Source organism: Mus caroli, unplaced genomic scaffold, assembly GCF_978045245.1.
Source record: "Mus caroli unplaced genomic scaffold, Mus_caroli_1 scaffold_16, whole genome shotgun sequence".
In the NCBI taxonomy this organism is placed as follows: Eukaryota; Metazoa; Chordata; class Mammalia; order Rodentia; family Muridae; genus Mus; species Mus caroli.
In genome coordinates, this window is record NW_028227271.1 from 26,402,569 (window position 1) to 26,422,724 (window position 20,156).

Consider the following 20,156-nt stretch of genomic DNA (forward strand, 5'->3'; position numbering starts at 1 on the left):
CAGCCACTCTTTGAGACCCCCTGGGATGGCTGGGCTGAGGCAAGTCCTGGCCATTTCTCCTGGTGTGCAGAGTGGTGCAGTCAGTGGTCTGCTTTCCTCCCTCTAGATCAAAGCCTTGGAGCTTGACAGCAACCTGTACCGCATCGGCCAGAGCAAAGTGTTTTTCCGGGCAGGAGTGCTAGCCCACCTGGAGGAAGAGCGGGACCTGAAGATCACCGATGTCATCATTGGCTTCCAGGCCTGCTGCAGGGGCTACCTGGCCAGGAAGTACGTTGCAGGGACCCTTACCCCACACACCTCACCTGTGTTCCTGCTGCTGAGGGCAGTATAGTCAGCTGTGGTTGAAGGCCTCTGGGGCTTCGTGGAACCTGACTGGCCCAGGCTCTTGTGGTCCCTCTGCCTCCTGAATTTCTCAATGGGCAGAAATGGCTATTTATGAAGGAGTCTAGTGGGAGTCAGTCAACTGAGTTTTGACTGTCCCAAGTGTCTGCTTATTTTATCCTCACTTGTCAGCATGTGGGGATGACACCCAGGCCTGCCCCTGCCTGTCATCCTTCATGGATACCCTGAGCTCACAGTGTAAGATCAGCATGTTCAGCTTCCCCTGCTGCAGCAGGCAGACGTGCTCCTGGACAGTCCCAGTGTGAGCTCTGAGCCCTGGAAGTGAGCATGAGCTGTGGTGTCGGGAGAAAGGGAACCCCTCTCCCCACACCTTACCACCCACTTCCCAGCGTATCAGCTTCGGATGCTGTCCACCAGCAACCCAGGCAGGGAGGAGGCAGGGCTGGAGAGCCCACGACCCCTGGGCACAGACGGAAATCATGACCAAGACCACAGTTAGATCTTGCACTAAGTTTTTGTAGATCACTGGTTCTTGTAGGTCCTTTGTGCCTGAGAGTACCTCAGTGCAGGGCAGTTTCTGGGTGACCTGAGCCCTGTCATTCATGTGTGTTGAGTGACTTGTGAGCCAGGGTTGTTGGTGTGTGCTTTCCTCATCCCTGAGTTGCTGACTGTGCCTTCCTCTCCAGGGCCTTTGCCAAGAGGCAGCAGCAGCTGACCGCCATGAAGGTCCTACAGAGGAACTGTGCTGCGTACCTCAGGCTGCGCAACTGGCAGTGGTGGAGGCTCTTCACCAAGGTGGGTTCGCCCGCCACAGGCAGCTCCACCTCCTCTCGCTCGAGTTGGGCTTGCTGCCCACACCACAAGCCTTTCCTGTAACTCCATAGGGCTCAGCAGTGTGACCCTAACCTGGACCAAGTGTCTGCCAGCAACACCATTTGTTTGCTGTGGATGGCAGTGTCTGGGTTGGGCCAAACTAGAGAGTATCTCTCGTACGTAGGTAGGGGCTTTCCTTACCTACTACATATTGGCCCTGCGTGAGAGACATTAGCCTCCTGTGGTACCCCATGGCAGCCAGCTGCTCAGAACATCTACTCTGTACCCCCAGTCTTTAAAAGTACCCTTTGCAAGCTGGGCGTGGTGGCACATGCCTTAATCTCAGCCCTCAGGAGGCAGAGGCAGGCAGGCAGGCAGATCTCTGTGTCTACATAGTGAATAAGGACAGCTAGGTCTACATAGAGATCCTGTCTCAAAAAAATTCCTTTGCAACTTGTTCTGTCAATTTTAGTTTATAGTGTATAACATATGTTAAATACCCAAAAAGCATTAGAAAGACCCTAAAACTTCAATCACGGGCCCTTCACTCTGAACCAACGCCATGATCTCTCTGCATTTCTCACTCGTAGTGAGTCTCAGCTATGTAAACTGTATGCACTCTTACGTAGCCAAGCTTCGACTTGTGTACCTAGCTTGTATTTTGCACTTTGTATTTAGAATTCCTACCAGCGTCAGTTTTTAGGAACTGTTCCCTAGGGGATCGATGGCTCACCTCTAAGTCTTGGGCCTGTAAACAGCGCTGTCACAGACATCTTTGTGCACGTGTAAGCGTGGTTTCCTTGCAGCATAATTAAGTGAATCAGAGGCCTGTTGCATGTTGTACCAGACTGACTTCTAGGAAGGCTGTACCTGCTTGTACCCCCTCCCCAGGTAGCAGGTCATCTCTAGAGCTGCATTCCAGAGGTGAGGGAGCTTCTAGGGGTGGGCCAACTCTGCCTCTGTCTCCTCTCTCAGGTCAAGCCCCTGCTGAACTCAATAAGGCATGAAGACGAGCTGTTAGCCAAGGAGGCGGAACTGACAAAGGTTCGAGAGAAACATCTGGCTGCAGAGAACAGGTTGACTGAGATGGAGACTATGCAGTCTCAGGTAGGTGTCAGTCTCCACCCATCAATCCCAGCTGCGCTCACTGCTGCCCCCTGTTGGTCATCAATAGGCTGGCTGGCTTACAGCTTAGAAAACCTTTGCAGTCAAGTCCAGTTGGAGAGCAGTTGTCAGGTGGGAGCCTGAGCCATAAGCACCAACCTGGAGCTGCTTGAGGGGTACACACCAGCTCTGTTGCTGTGACAGTGTGCCTAAGATAAGTCACTTAAAAGGGATGAAGAGACTCAGCCTGTGGTCAGGCCCCTGCTGAGGCCGAGTGCTACGACAGAGAGAGCGGTGGAGCAGAGCTACTCACTTCTTTGTGCTAAGGAAGCAGAGGGAAAGAGGGGGTCAGGACTTCAATATTCCGTGCAATGATGTGTGCCAGTGGCCTCTGCTCTACAGCTCTCAGCAGCTAACAGTGCCAGCCATTGGCAAACAAGCCTTTCGTGCGGACCTCGGGAAACATTTCTTATCTGGACTACAAGGAGGCCGCAGGGAACTTAGCCTTAGCACGTGTTCTTTGCAGCTCATGGCAGAGAAGCTGCAGCTTCAGGAGCAGCTGCAGGCGGAGACAGAGCTGTGTGCCGAGGCTGAGGAGCTGCGGGCCCGTCTGACAGCGAAGAAGCAGGAGCTGGAGGAGATCTGCCATGACTTGGAGGCCAGGGTGGAGGAGGAGGAGGAGCGCTGCCAGTACCTGCAGGCCGAGAAGAAGAAGATGCAGCAGAATATCCAGGTACCCCCTGCACCTGCCGGGCAGGGCGGGCACAGTGTGGGCAGCCAGGGGCACAAGATAGGCACACAGATTTAGTTATCACAACAGCCTTCTTTGTCCACCTGGGCATCTCTGTGGAGGCTTGCTGTTTGCGACAATCACTCAGTGTCCACGGCACACATCTCGATGAGCGCTACCCATTGAACATTGAGGCCACTGAGTTTCTCTCTCTGGTCCTTCCTCCAACAGCCTCGGCACAGGCCTCTTTGTGGTACTCTGGGAACACTGTTGAGACTATGACAGTCATGTACCCCAGTTCACATACCGGTTTCCTGAAGAAGGATCAGACTTGTGTGTGTGTCCGTTCGTCCTCCGCCCTTCTCACGTCTCCTCTCCCTTTAGGAACTTGAGGAGCAGCTGGAGGAGGAGGAGAGCGCCCGGCAGAAGCTGCAGCTTGAGAAGGTGACCACCGAGGCCAAGCTGAAGAAACTGGAGGAGGACCAGATCATCATGGAGGACCAGAACTGCAAACTGGCCAAGGTGGGGCCTGCTGTACATGCAGTCATGGAGAGGGTAGGGCAGAGCAGGGGGCAAGACCTGCCTACCTGCCCGATCGCCCGCGGTGCCATGGCTCTGTCCAGCAAGCACACTCCTTCTCCCGGGCACACAGGCCCCTGGGCACCAGCACCATGTGCAGAGGGCTTTTCTCATGAATGAGGAGGCTGCAGCAGGAGCTTGCTGTTTTCCTTGGTAAAGGTCTTTACCAGCTTTTAGGATTGAGGAAACTCCAGATGGTGGCCTCTTAGTAGGGCCGGGGACTGGGGCAGGGGTGGTGGTGCTGCTGTGCTTGTCCTTTCCCTAAACTAGTTGACACCTAGAAGTCTTTCCTACTTGACCCCAGGAGGTCTTGGATGCCCACATTTGTAGTGTCTATGAACTTGGCCAAGTCTTTAAGGCCCTGCCTTACCCTTGATCCATACATTTCTGGTCGAGTCTTCCTTTGGAAGAGCTAAAGTATGTACTCAGCCAGCAACGAACTCTGACATCCTTCCTCCACCTCCAGGAGAAGAAACTGCTGGAAGACAGAGTAGCTGAATTCACTACCAACCTCATGGAAGAGGAGGAGAAGTCCAAGAGCCTGGCCAAGCTCAAGAACAAGCACGAGGCAATGATCACCGACCTGGAAGGTGAGAAGCTCTGGCCGTGAGTGTGCAGAGCGCTGAGCCCTGTGCCACTCATAGGTGAGCCAGGCTCAGCCTAGGGCTAGGCCATTGCCTTAAGGCAAGGCTGTCAGGCTTCAGGGACGCTATCAGGTTCTCTGGGAGTCAGAGCTGCAGACTCACTGCTGCATGGCTGGACGGTTGCCTGTGTGAGGGGTGATAAGCATGAAGCTTTGATAGGGCATATGTTGGGCACAGCCATTTTAGAAGCTATAGGACTTTTGACAGCAGTGAAGGGAAGAAGGAAGGAACCACAAACTCCAGGTGCTGTGTTGCCATGGGGACATGCAGGCCTTGGTAGCTTCTGGGGCTCTGTTTCATCTCAGAATTGGAGGTGGGCATGTGCATGGTGTCCCTTTAAACTGTCCATGTGTCCTACAAGTACATAGTGTTTGGTTTCATACAAGTAATTAAGGTGCCCTCCGTGTCCCTTCCTGCCCTTCCTGGCAGAGCGCCTCCGTAGGGAGGAGAAGCAGAGGCAGGAGTTGGAGAAGACCCGTCGCAAGCTGGAGGGAGACTCCACAGACCTCAGTGACCAGATTGCTGAGCTCCAGGCGCAGATAGCAGAGCTCAAGATGCAGCTAGCCAAGAAGGAGGAGGAGTTGCAGGCTGCCTTGGCCAGGTGAGGCTCTGCTCCTAGCCAGTGTCGCACGTGCAGTGGCTTCCCTCCTGCCTCAGTTTTGGTGCTGAGCCATGAGCGTGCTCTTTTCTTGTGTGTCAGAGCCAAGGGCAAGACACTTCTGATCCACAGACAGTGTGTTCCAGAGTATTTAATCTTCACAAAAGCCATCTACAGCCCATTCTCTGTAGTCCTCCCTCTCCTCATTCCCTGTAGTCCTCCCTCACTTCTCCTCTGGTCTCCTGTCCCCTGCTCCTTCCCTATTTTGTGGCTGTAGGCATATATTAAAAGTCATTTTTTCTCTTTAATTTTTTTTTTTTTACATTTACCTGTTGGGGGTGGGGGTGGGGTTGCCTAAGGATTATGTGCTGTGCTGCACATGTGGAGGTCAGAGGGCATTTTGCCTGAGTCCTCTTCTGCTATTTGTGGGTCCCAGAGATTGAACTTAGTCCTCAGGCTTGGTTGCAAGGTTGCTGAGCCATTTCCGTTCCCTGTATACATTTCTTTTTAAATAGCAACTTTAGATTTACAGCAGAATTGAACAGAAAGATTTCTCATACGTGCCCTGCCCCCATATGTACAGCCCCTCTCTTTCTCCACCTGCCACTACCATGATACAGCGGTTTCCGCTGAGTTTAACAGATCTTAGTGATTGATGTAAACTCATAGCACATCCACATTTTAACTTAGTTATAGTGATCATGACCTACATGTACTGTTTTATTTCTTTGTATCTTTTCGGTAAACATTTGAATTTTTATATATTTAAAAATATATTCTTAAGAAAATGAAATAATTCTGTTGTCCAGTTCTCAATTGGTATTTCCCTTTAATATATATTTTTTAATTTGTGTGTGTGTGTGTTTCCCCTTGGGAACTAGAAGAAGGTACCAGAGCCTCTGGAACTGGAGTTATAGACACTTGTGAGCTGCCATGTGGTTGCTGGGAATTGAACTCAGGTCCTCTGGAAGAGCAGCCAGTGCTCTTCTTAACCGTCGAGCCATCTCTCCCAGCCCCACGGGGCATTGCTCTTAACCATCCTGGATGGCTTAGCTTTGCTAAGGTTGATCCTCAGTCCCCGGCTGTGACTGCCAGGTGGTGCCTTGCTGCGCCTTCCCAAGGCTCGTCTGCACATTCATTCCTGTGGCCCGGTGGCCTCGTGCTGATGTCACTCATCTCTTTGGCAGAGTGGAAGAAGAAGCTGCTCAGAAGAATATGGCCCTAAAGAAGATTCGAGAACTGGAAACTCAGATCTCTGAGCTCCAGGAGGACCTGGAGTCTGAGCGAGCCTCCAGGAATAAAGCCGAGAAGCAGAAACGGGATCTCGGAGAGGAGCTGGAGGCACTGAAGACAGAGCTGGAGGACACGCTGGACTCCACGGCTGCCCAGCAGGAGCTGAGGTGTGTCACGGGCGGGGCGACGGGGAGGTGGTGCAGCTGGGGAGGCCTGAGTGTGTGAAGCAGGGAGCATGCGTGCTGATGGTTCCTCAGCAGCCTCTTCACTGCGTGGAGTCCTGCTGCAGAACCTGGTGAGACAGAAGGGAGCTTAGGGCTGAAAAGGCACATGTCTGCATGACGCTATATGGGTTGGGCCTGAGGGTGGATAGAGGACCAAGGAGGGAGACCAAGGGTAGGGAATCTGTGAGTCTGGGTGTGGGGACACACACCTGTAAGCCAGCACTTGGGAGACAGAGGCGGAGGTGGAAGGGTCAGGAGTTCAGGGTCATTCTTGGCTAAAGAGTGAGGTTAAGGCCAGCATGGTCTACATAAGAACTTGTCTTAAAATATGAGGGGAGAGAGAGACAGAGCGAGGGGAGAGGGGGAAGGACAGAGATGGGGGCGGGGGAAGAGAAGCTATGTGAATGAGTGGCTCTGTCCCTTTCAGGCCTCTGCAGCCAGAGTTGGGACAAGGGACACCACCCCCCTAGGAGTGTTGCCTCCAGCCTCATGGTGTTTTGTGTCCAGGTCGAAGCGTGAGCAGGAGGTGAGCATCCTGAAGAAGACTCTGGAGGACGAGGCCAAGACCCATGAGGCCCAGATCCAGGAGATGAGGCAGAAGCACTCGCAGGCTGTGGAGGAGCTGGCCGATCAGTTGGAGCAGACGAAGCGGGTATGGGAACGCTGGGAGAGGCGGGCCCAGGTGGGCCTGGTTGCATCAGAACCAGAGGAGAGCGGAGCAGGTGCAGTGTCAGGCTGGGCCCCCCGCTTTGTCAGAATGACATGGGCTCACAATTTCCGCTATGCCTCCGTTTTCTCTGCCAGTGAAGGAGGCTGGTGGCTGGTTTGTCTTGCAATTATCTGAGGTTGAATTGATCATACCATAAGACATCTGAAGAGTTAATGCTCTGTTAACCTGACCAGGGAGCTCAAGGAGCCTAAGGGGCCCCGCGGTCTCTTCTGACTAAGAGGTCCTTTCTTACACACTCCCAGCAAAAACATTCAGTTGGCGTCTTACTGGGAAACCCTGATGTTGTCCATCCATGCAGTTGGTAGCTGGCAGCTCCTTCTAGACAAATTCTGTCACTCTTTGGCTTCCAGCTTATGTCCCTATTGGCGGTTAGACAGTTTCCTCCATGTGGCAGAACATTTAGAAGCACACCTCGCCCCACCTCCACCAGCGCTGTACGATCTGTTTTTTAGTGTTTTTTACCCAGCATGCCTTTGTACTGGCCCAGGTCCCTGTGACCTGTGACTCTTGAGCTTGTTAGTCGCACTCCAAACTGTGTGGACTGGAGTGTTAGTAAGCTACACTTTCCTAGTTTTGTTTTGTTCTTTGGTTTGCTTTGTGAGATAGGGTTTCACTATGTAACCTTGGATGTCCTGGAACCTACTACATAGACCAGGTTGGCCTTGAGCTCACAGAGATCCACCTGCCTCTGCCTCCTGAGTGCTAGGATTGAAGGTGCATACCACCTCACCTGACACCTTCTTAGTTTTTGGAAGGATGTCACTTTGAATATCACATTTCAAGTCTTGGAGTGGTTTTCCTTGAATTGTGAATGTTGCTAAAATCCCCACAGATGACCCATGAAATTTCATATACTAGAGCATCCCCTCTCAGAAAGGGAAAGCTTGCGAGATTCTGTCACCTACCCTTAGGACCCGAGAATAAGCGCCACCTAGGCTTTGCTCAGGCTCTGGGTCAGAGGCAGCAGTCTTTAGACCTAGTGTCCTTGCCTCTTCAGCGGCTTTAGAAAGTCCAGGCACATACCTGACACCAGATACTCACCGCACCCTTGCCTCCTCCTCCAGGTAAAAGCTACCCTTGAGAAGGCGAAGCAGACCCTGGAGAATGAGCGGGGAGAGCTGGCCAATGAGGTGAAGGCCCTGCTGCAGGGCAAGGGCGACTCAGAGCACAAACGCAAGAAGGTGGAGGCGCAGCTGCAAGAACTGCAGGTCAAGTTCAGCGAGGGAGAGCGCGTGCGAACCGAGCTGGCTGACAAGGTCACCAAGCTGCAGGTGAGCTCCTGCTGGACTCAGGCCTGGGGCGTTGCTGCATCCTCGTGGGCTTCTTCATCCTGACTCCTCAGCTGGAACCCCATGGTTCAGCTCGTGTAGTCCAGCTCTGCAGGACAGTTCTGAGCACCCACAGTCTCTGCGTCTCTCTCCCTACCCAGGTTGAACTGGACAGTGTGACCGGTCTCCTTAGCCAGTCTGACAGCAAGTCCAGCAAGCTTACGAAGGACTTCTCTGCTCTGGAGTCCCAGCTTCAGGACACACAGGTGGGGACAGTGTCAGGACCCGGAAACCCCAGAGTCTTAGCTGCCACATGCGCGCTTCTTGCTTGCAGACAGACCACCTGATAATACATCCTCTGTCGGGTTTTGGGGTGCTCCTGCACCTCCTGAGCGGCCCCTCTGCCCTCTTGAGTAGGAGTTGCTTCAGGAGGAGAACCGGCAGAAGCTGAGCCTGAGCACCAAGCTCAAGCAGATGGAGGACGAGAAAAACTCCTTCAGGGAGCAGCTGGAGGAGGAGGAGGAGGCTAAGCGCAACTTGGAGAAGCAGATCGCCACGCTCCACGCCCAGGTGAGGTGCCCTCTCCCTCCTGGGGAAGCGGGTCTGAAACTGGGTTGGACCCTTGGTCCTCCTTTATGGTGCAGCAGGCTTGTCCCAGGTTGTCCTGAAAAAGGGTGTGCCCAACCTGGGTGCCAGTGTGGGTGTTTGCATTACTTCCCTGTCCTGCCCAGGTGACCGACATGAAGAAGAAGATGGAGGACGGTGTAGGGTGCCTGGAGACTGCAGAGGAGGCGAAGCGGAGGCTTCAGAAGGACCTGGAAGGCCTGAGCCAGCGGCTTGAGGAGAAGGTGGCTGCCTACGATAAGCTGGAGAAGACCAAGACACGGCTGCAGCAGGAGCTGGACGACCTGCTGGTTGACCTGGACCACCAGCGGCAGAGCGTCTCCAACCTGGAAAAGAAACAGAAGAAGTTCGACCAGGTATGGCCTCCCCTCTACCTCCTGTCCTCTCCCCTTGGCAGAGCAGAGTGGTGGGCACGGCCAGGTCTGCAGCTTGTTGAGGGGCCCGGGGAGGACGTAACCAGAAGAGGATTTAGGAGCAGGTCTTAGACGTTAGTCCGCCTTCCACCAGGGAGATGCAGACATGGGCCAAATGGAGTAACAGCATAAAACACGTGCTAGACAAATCCAGTCCCCCCCAACCCCCACTGTGCTTTAAAACTGTTTATTTTACACTTAGTGTGTGTGTGTGTGTGTGTGTGTGTGTGTGTGCCAAAGTGTGTGTGCTGAGGTCAGAGGACAACTTGCACAAGCCCATCTTCTGTCATTTACCTGTGGAGCCATCTCCTGGCCCCATAAACTTTCATTGTACATGGCCACACTCATTTGCATGCTGCCACTGGCTCTTAGCGTGGTAAGTGGCCAAGCTGAACGGCCTGTGAGAGGCTGTACAGCCTACAACCTTTAAGGAATGTCCTTTATGAAAGGCCCAGTCTGTGGAGCAGGTGAAGAGTGGGCAGAGAGATAGCAAGGCAGGAAGATGAGGAATAGTGAGGGGCCCACACAGGGCAAGCACAGGGGATGCAGCCATCTTTGGAGAAGGGCCACGTGGGATTTAAGCCTTTAAGCAGATCTTTTCAAGAATCTGGGCATCCCCGCTGGGTAACGTAAACGAGAGACTTGAGCAGAGATTGCAGAGATGCTCAGTTGTTAAGAGATGTTAGAGGACGCTCTTCTAGAGGACAAGTTCCATTCCTAGCACCCAAGCCAGGCAGCTCACAGCCACCTATAACTGTGGCTCTATGGAGTCCAACACACTCTCCTGGCTTCTTCTGGTACCGGCACATGTATGTGTATGTGCATGTTTGTGTATGCATGTGTACGTATACACACAGATGAAAATCTTTAAAAATTTAAGCAAAGATCAAAGTACAGTGCTAGAAGAGTCCCTGCCCTCCTCCTTCCAGGACTCCCTGGGAGCCAGCGAGTCCCTGGTAGCAGCCTTGGGCCTGTTGGTCTGGGTCTGGCTGTAGGGCCCAGTGGTCATTGGTCTCTGCCTCACAGTAAAACTTCTTTCCCCAGCTCCTAGCCGAGGAGAAGACCATCTCGGCCAAGTATGCAGAGGAGCGTGACCGAGCTGAGGCTGAGGCCCGTGAGAAGGAGACAAAGGCGCTATCACTGGCCCGGGCGCTTGAGGAGGCCATGGAGCAGAAGGCAGAACTGGAGCGGCTCAACAAGCAGTTCCGCACGGAGATGGAGGACCTTATGAGCTCCAAGGATGACGTGGGCAAGAGTGTGAGTGCTGGGCTCATGTCCTGGTTCAGGGGAGTCTGGGGTGTGATCTAAGCTCAGGCCCCCTAGCTGTCTGAGTCTGTAACTACTGTGTAACTAACGCTGCTAGGTCCATGAGCTGGAGAAGTCCAAGAGGGCCTTGGAGCAGCAGGTGGAGGAGATGAAGACCCAGCTGGAGGAGCTGGAGGACGAGCTGCAGGCCACTGAGGACGCCAAGCTCCGTCTGGAGGTGAACCTGCAGGCCATGAAGGCCCAGTTTGAGCGGGATCTGCAGGGCCGGGATGAACAGAGCGAGGAGAAGAAGAAGCAGCTGGTCAGACAGGTGTGTATGGCCTCCTCACTGTGTGGACACCAGCAACTGCATTTGTCTCCCTGTGCAGCACCTGGGCCCCCGGGGGACTCCTGAACCATCTTCCCACTGCCTCATTTCTCAGTCCCCTTTCTTTGTACTTTGTCCCTGGTGGCCCCGTGGGTACCCCAGAACTGACCTGAGCTCATCTGAACTCAGCGCTCGGCAGTGAGCGCTAAGCATGGGCTCCACCTCTGAGCTGCCGGTGTTCCTCAGGTGCGGGAGATGGAGGCGGAGCTGGAGGATGAGAGGAAGCAGCGCTCCATGGCCATGGCTGCACGAAAGAAACTGGAGATGGATCTGAAGGACCTGGAGGCACACATCGACACAGCCAATAAGAACCGGGAAGAGGCCATCAAACAGCTGCGGAAGCTTCAGGTGAGGCTCCTAGGCGGGGAGTCAGGACCTGTCCCACTGCAAGCCTGTCTATGGGAGCGGGGGCTCAGTAACAGGAGGGGGCTGAGGATGCTAAGCCGAGAAGAAGGAGGTAGCTGGACGTGCAGAAAAGTCAGGGATGGTGGCCACTTAAACTCAAGAAGAGACCAGCTACTGGCAGTGTTCAGTGATGGACAGTCTAAGCTCATGGCTCTGAGAAGTGGCTCAGAGCTTGGGGCAGTTTTCACTCAGCAGTGACTAAAGACTAATGTTAATACAAACAGCTCTTGTGTGGTCATTCACACACGTACACCAGCAGTGAGAAAGACTAAGCATCATGTGGGCAAGGCTGTGAGGCATAGGAGGCCGGCTGGCTGATGGCATTCTTAAGAGCTGCACGTAACAGGAGTCACACTCTGCCTCTGACTGCCATCGTGAGATTTGTCTGCAAAAGCAACAGAGGGTCCTTAGATCAGCAGGTGGGGACAGAGGGGACAGAGGGGACCGAGCTTCCTGTTTTGTTGTTGCCTTTCCTGGCAGGAAGCATATGTACTATCTTGTCCCTGAGCTCACCTGGTCACTGTACGCCATGGCTGCCACTGGATGATGCAGCTGGCATTGCCTCAAGCCAACAGGAAGTTAGTGAAGGCAGGCAGATGGGCCCAGCGTACACTGTGTTCAGGGGTCTGTGCTGTGAGAGCCACCTAAAACTCTAGTAAGGAAGGCACACGCAGAGCCACCTGCCTTTGGTTACTTCTCTGCCCGTTTGTAAAAAGGCTGGCTAAAAATCATGCCAGGCGTTGAGCAGGTCGCTGATGGGGATGTGGTCCCGAAGGGGTGGAGGCCCTGAGCAGGTGGAAGTAGCTGGCAATGCTGACCTCTCCTTCACACAGGCCCAGATGAAGGACTGCATGCGGGAGCTGGACGACACACGCGCCTCCCGGGAGGAGATCCTGACACAGGCCAAGGAGAATGAGAAGAAGCTGAAGAGCATGGAGGCTGAGATGATTCAGCTGCAGGAGGTGGGCCAGCTGTGGGCACAGGGCAGCTGTGGGCTCAGGGCAGCAGCTGTAGGAGGTGGGCCAGCTGTGGGCTCAGGGCAGCTGTGGGCTCAGGAGTAGGAGTCAGCAGGGAGGAAGGGCAGAAAGAAACTGAGCAGCCTCCTGAAGGGAGTTAATAACGAGGTCCCTCTAGAGCTTTATCCTTCAGCTGCACACCTTGGCAAGGTGTGGTGTGTATGTTCATATATGTGCATGTCTGTAATAGGGAAGAGGGTGAGATACAGCCACCAACATGGCAACAGACCCTGTCTGTTAAATGAATATGTGACCCATGAGTCCCCCGTTCATTTCATGAACCAATGCTGTGTTGATTATGAGTTTATCAATTACAGGGCAAGGAGGGGCCTGAGTGTCCCTGGGCTGCTGTTTTAGTTACACATAAGGCACGTAGTGGGAAGAGGTGGGGTGGTGTTTCCAAGTCTGGTGGACTTCCCACAAAGGGCCATCACTGGTTTATGAAGTGCTCAGTTGGACCCTCTGCTCTAGCATGGCTCCTCTCTTCTGCTGGGTCTGGGTGATCGCCTCCATTATCACCATTGTGTATAGTGATCTGAAGGCTTCCACAACCCATCTGCAGCCCTCATTATCTAGTAGGACCATCTGCAGAGAGACCAGCATTGCAGCTCTGTCCACAGTCCTCCCTGTTAGGCCTGGGTGTTTCCTGTTTATAGCCCTGGCTCCTGGCTTAACTCCAGGTTCTTAGACATAGGGGCTTTATAAACACATGCCTAAACTATGCCCCAGGGTGGACTTAACTCTGGGAGCTAGAGGGGTTCCTGGGAAAGGGCTTTATGGAGGAATGTGCTAAGGGCGCAGAGAGGATGTGTGGGCTGCTGGCAGTGAAGACGGTGTTGGTCCCAGTGGGTCATGTTTTGGTGTCCATGTGACAGGAACTGGCAGCTGCTGAGCGTGCTAAGCGCCAGGCCCAACAGGAACGGGACGAGCTGGCTGATGAGATCGCCAACAGCAGTGGCAAAGGGTGAGCCAGAGGGAGGAAGCGCAGGGTGCTGGGAGGACCTCCTCAGTTGTGCGAGCACTCACTTCTCTCGGTCCTCCCCAGGGCCCTAGCATTAGAGGAGAAGCGGCGACTGGAGGCCCGCATTGCTCAGCTGGAGGAGGAGCTGGAGGAGGAACAGGGCAACACGGAGCTGATCAACGACCGGCTGAAGAAGGCCAACCTGCAGGTGAGTGCCAGCACCACAGCGGGCCTTGCACACTGGGTTCCAGCCTCTGTCTGAGCTCCTCGTGGTGAAGCAGGCCGTGGCAGGCAGAAGTAGGATGGGTGCTCTCTGCTCTCTGCTTGCTTCTGACCCTGTGAAGGTTTGCGCCTCCGAGACCAGGTTCCAGGAAGTTTCTGGGGCCTAGTCGTGGACAGATCCCTTTCCAAGAGAGCTGGGGTGCTTGTTGGTCCTGGTGTGTGAGAAGGAGAGGGTCCTGCATAACTGTGCAGCTGGGAACCAACCTTCCTTGAGGTACCGCACTCCCTTCCTACAGATCGACCAGATAAACACCGACCTGAACCTGGAACGCAGCCACGCACAGAAGAACGAGAATGCGCGGCAGCAGCTGGAACGCCAGAACAAGGAGCTCAAGGCCAAGCTGCAGGAAATGGAGAGTGCTGTCAAGTCCAAATACAAGGCCTCCATCGCGGCCTTGGAGGCCAAGATTGCACAGCTGGAGGAACAGCTGGACAATGAGACCAAGTAGGTGCCCTACCCAGACTGAGGACACAGTGTTGGCACTAGGTCACCTCAGGTTGGGTCAGGAACCAGTTCTGTCTCCAGGCCCCACAGCCATCCTCATTTGCTTTATGAAATGTGTCCAGAATGGTCCCATTAGCTCCAAGTCTAATGGAGAAGTATGTGGGTTTGGATGGAAACGCATAGGTCACGTCCAGAACCAGGGCTTTGTGGGCTGTTTGTTTCTAGCGAGAGATTGAGATTTGGTTCAGCAAAACTGAGACTTGGAGGTAATGCAGTCATCCTGCGTCCCGAGCCTCAGTTTCTCCGTAGACGAGCTTCGCCACTGACCTCATGGTCAGCCCAGGTGTCAGCCTGAGACAGCAGCTACTGAGTGTCCAGGAAGACTAGCACCTTAGCTTAGCCTCCAGGGCCCAGGAAGTGGAAGCTCCGGTTGCCATCTTGCTGGCTGAGCTATCTGGTGGAGGGTGCCCCCTTTCAGTCAGCATTTCTCTCCTACCCAGGGAGCGCCAGGCAGCCTCCAAGCAGGTACGCCGGACGGAGAAGAAGCTGAAGGACGTGCTGCTGCAGGTGGAGGATGAGCGGAGGAACGCGGAACAGTTCAAGGACCAGGTCTGTGCTCTGCAGGGCCTGGGTTCTGTCTGTGCTCAGCAGAGCCTTGGGCTGCACTCAGTGTCTCACCAGTGTCCCTGGCCACCTGTTTCTGCAGGCCGACAAGGCGTCCACCCGCCTGAAGCAGCTTAAACGGCAGCTAGAGGAGGCTGAAGAGGAGGCCCAGCGGGCCAATGCCTCACGCCGGAAGCTGCAGCGTGAGCTGGAAGATGCCACAGAGACCGCTGATGCTATGAACCGCGAGGTCAGCTCCCTGAAGAACAAACTGAGGTGAGCCAGCCTATCCTACTCAGTACGTGCGTTTGAATGGGAACCCATAGGCCACTTCTAGAACTGGGGGCTTTGTAGGCTTTTTCTAGTAAGAGATTGATTTTTGGTTCAGCAAAACTGAGACTTGGAGCTAATGGGACCATTCTGGACACATTTCATAAAGTTGTTTCCTTCCAGAGCCGGTGTACATGATGGTGGGGTACAATGACAGACGCAGAGGTGGCCTCCCTAGGGTGCCCTTTGGGCTCCATGCCTCTGGGACTTAGCTAGGCTCTCAAATGAACTGCCGATTCTTGGCAGTTTGTTCCCAGCCCATCTTGTCAGCTCCAAGCCTGATGACTGGTGCTTCCATGCTGGGGTTTTGAGTCTGCAGTCCTAGGAGATGTCCAAGAGGGAGTGCTGGCATGGGTCACGTGCAGCACGCAGGAAAGCTTGGTTCTGTTAGTGTTAGGGTGTCGCTGAGTGGCCATTCTCCCTCCAGTCAGAGGGGATCTTTTCTGAAGCATGAAAATCAGACTTTCCTGAGATTTCATCTGTGCTTTCTAACATCCAGAGGATGCCCCCAACTCCTGTGTGAACAGTTGTTCCCCAGCTTCTGGGTCCACTTATTTCTGTTTTGTGGTACTGGGATAGAACTGGGTCCCACGTGTGTTAGGTATGTGTTCTGCCACTAAGCCACTCCCCACTCACCCTGCCTACTTGTGAGGCCTGAGCACAGGCAGGTGGTGCAGAAGGCAACTCCACCTGCCTCCAGCAGCCCCCTCTGCTGGTGCTCTGTAGTAAAGGCACCTGGCAGTTAAGGCTGGCAATTGCTCTGGTGGCCCACTTCCTCTGGCAGGGTTGATCCTTGGCCTCCTTCCCTCAAAGACCACTTTGAAGTCTTCATACTGGGCTGCCCATTTCTCTTTAGCTGGGCCCCACTGACCCTCTGCCTCTGCCCACAGGCGTGGGGACCTGCCATTTGTCGTGACTCGCCGAATTGTTCGGAAAGGCACTGGCGACTGCTCAGATGAGGAGGTTGACGGTAAAGCAGATGGGGCCGATGCCAAGGCAGCTGAATAGGAGCTTCTCCTGCAGCCCAGGCGGATGGACAAACGGCTCTGCCTCCCTCCCCCAACCCTCCACACCCCTGCCTTGAGACTGCTCTGCCCATGACCCCCTCCTCCCAAGGCCTTCCTGAGGGCATTGGCTTCCTCTGCTGCAGCCCTTCCAGTCCTCCATACCCTTTGAGAATCTGATACCAAAGAGTCCAGGCTGGCTCAGGCCGGATGACCCACAGGGTCTTGCCCTCCTTGCCTGAAAGCACGGGTGGTGGGCAAGAAGGGCGGCCATTGGAGTAGGCACAAGAGTTTTCTATGAATCTATTTTGTCTTCAGATAAAGATTTTGATAGCTCAGGCCTCTAGTAGTGTTACCCTCCCCAACCTCGGCTCCCCCCCCCCCCCTTGCTGTTGGCAATCACACACGGTAACCTCATACCTGCCCTATGGCCCCCTTCCCTGGGCCCTTCCTGGTCCAGAAGGAGCCTCTGTGCTGGGTGCAGAACATGGGGCACTCTGGGAATCCCCCCACTCCCTTCTGGGCAGCACTGGTGCCTCTGCTCCTCCGACTGTAAAACGTCTCAAGTGCAATGCCCCTCCCTTGCCAAGGGCAGACCGTCCTGGCACCGGGGCAAACCAGACAGGGCATCAGGGCCACTCTAGAAAGGCCAACAGCCTTCCGGTGGCTTCTCCCAGCACTCTAGGGGACCAAATATATTTAATGGTTAAGGGACTTGCAGGGCCTGGCAGCCAGAATATCCAAGGGCTGGAGCCCACAGTGCGCTCTGGTGCCTCTCCTAGGACTGGGGCCAAGGGTGGTTGAGCTGTGCCACCCACTCTCTAGCTTCAAGTCTGCCTTCCACAAGGATGCTTTTGAAAGAAAAAAGGTTTTATTTTTCCCTTCTTGTAGTAAGTGCTCTAGTTCTGGGTGTCTTCACTGCCTTGCCCTGGAACTGTGTTTAGAAGAGAGTAGCCTGCCCTACAATGTCTACACTGGTCGCTGAGTTCCCTGCGCACTGCACCTCACTGTTTGTAAATGCTGTGATTAGGTTCCCTTATGGCAGGAAGGCTTTTTTTTTTTTTTTTTTTTTAAAGGAAAACCAGTCAAATCATGAAGCCACATACGCTAGAGAAGCTGAATCCAGGTCCCACAGGCGCTGTCATAAAGGAGCAAGTGGGACCCGCACCCCTTTTTTTATATAATACAAGTGCCTTAGCATGTGTCGCAGCTGTCACCACTACAGTAAGCTGGTTTACAGATGTTTCCACTGAGCGTTCAATAAAGAGTACCATGTCCTACTCTTTGGTGTCTGGGTGTCTGTCTACAGCGGGAGAAGGGCGGCAAGGGCTGGGCCAGCTGTCACAGGAGAGCACACTTGACTCTGCTTAGTTAGCAGTTTGAGAGGGGGGTTCTGAGACATCCTGGGCAGCAGCAGGGACCTCCTCCCTCCCTGCAGGCCAAGAGGCTGGGCAGCCATGGGCCCAGGGCTAGTTCAGGAATTCTCTCCTTCTACCTGCTGGGCTCGCCTTTCTCCTCTAGGAGGAAGGAGGCTCTGGAGGAGATGCTGTGGTTCCAGAGGCAGAAAGTGGGGAGGAGTGGGTGGTGAGCAGAAGCTGGGGAGGCGTGCAGTGTGCACCGCAAACACTCAGCATCAGCGGTGGCAGATGAAGCTCGTGCACACGTGTGCACGCACTCCTCCCCCCCCCCCCCCACACCATTCGAAAGAGGATCCAGAATGCATCAAACCAACGCAGTGTCAGAAGCCTGGGAGACAGACTCCCGCCAGACTACTAGTCAGTTCTCATGGCCACACCCCCAGAGCAGCCTGCATCCTGCTAGATTTACACAGCTCATCTTCCTGTTTTCATCTGTTACCTGCTCATCCTGAGTGTGCCTCTGTGTCTTTCTCCTTATTTTATTTTATTTTATTTTATGTATATGAGTAAAATTATAGCTGTCTTCAGACACATCAGAAGAGGGCATCAGATCTCATTACAGATGGTGGTAAGCCACCATGTGGTTGCTGGGAATTGAACTCAGGACCTCTGGAAGAGCAGCCAGTGCTCTTACCCACTAAGCCATTCCCCCAGCCCTGTCTTTTGCCTTTTATTATTTGTATTTATTTGCGGCACTGGGCTTGGAATCTCTGCCCTGTGCTTCTTAGGAAGATCAGGTCTACAGCCCTCAACTGTAATTGACTGCAGTGTTGATTTCTCATCAAGTCTTGTGATGAACATTTTGGGTTATCAACTAGCCTGGCTGGGCCAGCAGTTCTGTGTGGAACCCTAGCCTGGCTGCAGCAGCATCTGACAGAGTTAGGGTACTTTTATTGTCTTTATTTTTATTGTATGAATTGCCACGAACCGGGCTCAGTCGCCCCCCCTCAATCCTTGGGAATCAGGGGTTCAGACAGATGGGCAGAGTCAAGAATTGACAGACAGAAGCGGACTCAAGGGAGAGTGAATCTGAAAGTATTGTTACAAAGCGAACACCAGTCTTATATAATATAGAAAACAAAGGGGTAGGATGTCACAGCAGGCAAAGTACATTGAAGTTACCTGACACAAAATAGAGGAATGACTTCAAAAGGACTTACAGGAACCAGGTAATGTTTACAGCCCTGCCTAGGGTCAGCTAATGACAGGTAAGGATTTCATACCCTAGTCACAGTTTGTGCTACTCCTCTGAGCCTTGTGAAAGCTAGCACCAGGGGGTTCTGCTCTAGCAGACCTCATGAATAATGCAATACCACAACCCCCCTATTTCCTAGGCCTTGGTAAATTCTTGCATATGAGAGTAACTTGGCTGTTCTTTTAAGTATCTGTAGGGAATCTCCGTTTGTCAGAAGAATTCACCAACTTGCTTCCAATATGCAATATATTCTGCCATACCTGACTGTAATGAAGATTCTAGGTATACTTTGCAAAGCTTGCCCTGAGATTTCTAACTCTTATCCAGTAAAATACTGTAAGAAAGCATGCAAGACCCTCCACAATATTGCAGGGACAAATCTGTGGCATCCTAGCTATGGGAATGCCAAGATTCCAGGAGGCTGAGTTTCCTTGAAACTCTGCCTCAGGACTGCTTCCAGGTTTCCAAACCTGTAATGCGAGTCACTGCTGGAGTAGATGTAGCAATGAATCTTTTGCCTGCATGTCTCTGTGGAGCTCAGAAGAGGGCATCAGATTCCCTGAAACTGGAGTTAAAAGGCAGCTATGAGCCACCACATGGGTACTGAGAATCGATCCGGAGTCTTGCAAGAGCAGCCCATGCCACTCTGATCCATTGCTCTGGCCCTCTGAGAGTCCAGTCTTATAACCACTGCAGACCTGCTGCCTCAGAGAGTCTGGACACAGGATGCCACCAGTCCTCCAGGGGATTCAGGTGCATGCCCGGCTCCCAGAGTGGGTGCGGGACCTGCAGGGGTGTTCAGTCAGGAGGACGGAGATGGCAATCTTTGCTCTAACCTCATGGACGCTTCATTCCTCTCCCGAGTAAAATGAGTGGCAAGCCTAGACCAGTCTCTATTGGTTCTGCCTTTCCTAGGGTTACTGTAGCTTACCACATGCCAGATAGCCTACCACAGAGAGCTACTCTCAAGTTCAAAGCTGAGGTGTTTTCTCCGGGAGAATCTGGTGGGTCCATGTATCCCATGGCTTGGACCAGCACCACCCCAGTATCTGCTTTGTCTTCATGTGGCCTGCTTCCCCCATCTTTAAAATATTTTTAAGCATAAAAAAGATGTTTTATGGGCTGGAGAGATGGCTCAGAGGTTAAGAGAACTGACTGCTCTTCCAGAGGTCCTGAGTTCAATTCCCAGCAACCACATGGTGGCTCACAATCATCTGTAATGGGATTTGGTGCCCTCTTCTGGCCTGCAGGCATACATGCAGGCAGAAGGCTGTTTGACACTTGGCATTGGATTTAAGGCCCACACAATTAATCCCAGATTCTTGGTTTACGGGCTCTGCCAACACCGTACTGCGGCCTCCATTCCGGTTATAGCAGCTAGGTGCTATGAATTTCAAGGCCATGTTGTGCCATGACAGTGACATCAGCCAGCCTTCTTCAGTGACTGAGGAGTGTGTTGACGCCCTGGGCACATGCTGCAGAGCTGTCTAGTGGGGTGGCTCCCTAGCCCCTCTTCCCTCCTATTTGAGAGTCTGCCGAACTTGAGCCTGGATCCTCTCTCC

General features: G+C 53.5%; 1 protein-coding gene across 1 annotated transcript in view; it reads left to right on the top strand.

Moving 5' to 3' along the window:
- The window catches only part of Myh9 (myosin heavy chain 9), an 80,132-nt gene extending 62,871 nt beyond the window's left edge, over positions 1–17,261 (top strand). Inside the window, exons 19-41 of the mRNA XM_021182804.3 lie at positions 107–267; positions 1,029–1,137; positions 2,131–2,262; positions 2,786–2,992; positions 3,374–3,511; positions 4,035–4,158; positions 4,642–4,813; positions 5,998–6,210; positions 6,775–6,919; positions 8,062–8,268; positions 8,427–8,531; positions 8,683–8,835; positions 8,997–9,245; positions 10,347–10,559; positions 10,666–10,878; positions 11,122–11,283; positions 12,174–12,302; positions 13,232–13,320; positions 13,402–13,525; positions 13,836–14,044; positions 14,545–14,653; positions 14,751–14,923; positions 15,868–17,261. Of these exons, the coding sequence (XP_021038463.1) occupies positions 107–267; positions 1,029–1,137; positions 2,131–2,262; positions 2,786–2,992; positions 3,374–3,511; positions 4,035–4,158; positions 4,642–4,813; positions 5,998–6,210; positions 6,775–6,919; positions 8,062–8,268; positions 8,427–8,531; positions 8,683–8,835; positions 8,997–9,245; positions 10,347–10,559; positions 10,666–10,878; positions 11,122–11,283; positions 12,174–12,302; positions 13,232–13,320; positions 13,402–13,525; positions 13,836–14,044; positions 14,545–14,653; positions 14,751–14,923; positions 15,868–15,985 (3,654 nt within the window). The 3' untranslated portion in view covers positions 15,986–17,261. The remainder of the gene's footprint in view (positions 1–106; positions 268–1,028; positions 1,138–2,130; positions 2,263–2,785; positions 2,993–3,373; positions 3,512–4,034; positions 4,159–4,641; positions 4,814–5,997; positions 6,211–6,774; positions 6,920–8,061; positions 8,269–8,426; positions 8,532–8,682; positions 8,836–8,996; positions 9,246–10,346; positions 10,560–10,665; positions 10,879–11,121; positions 11,284–12,173; positions 12,303–13,231; positions 13,321–13,401; positions 13,526–13,835; positions 14,045–14,544; positions 14,654–14,750; positions 14,924–15,867) is intronic.
- The last annotated feature ends 2,895 nt before the right edge of the window (positions 17,262–20,156 follow it).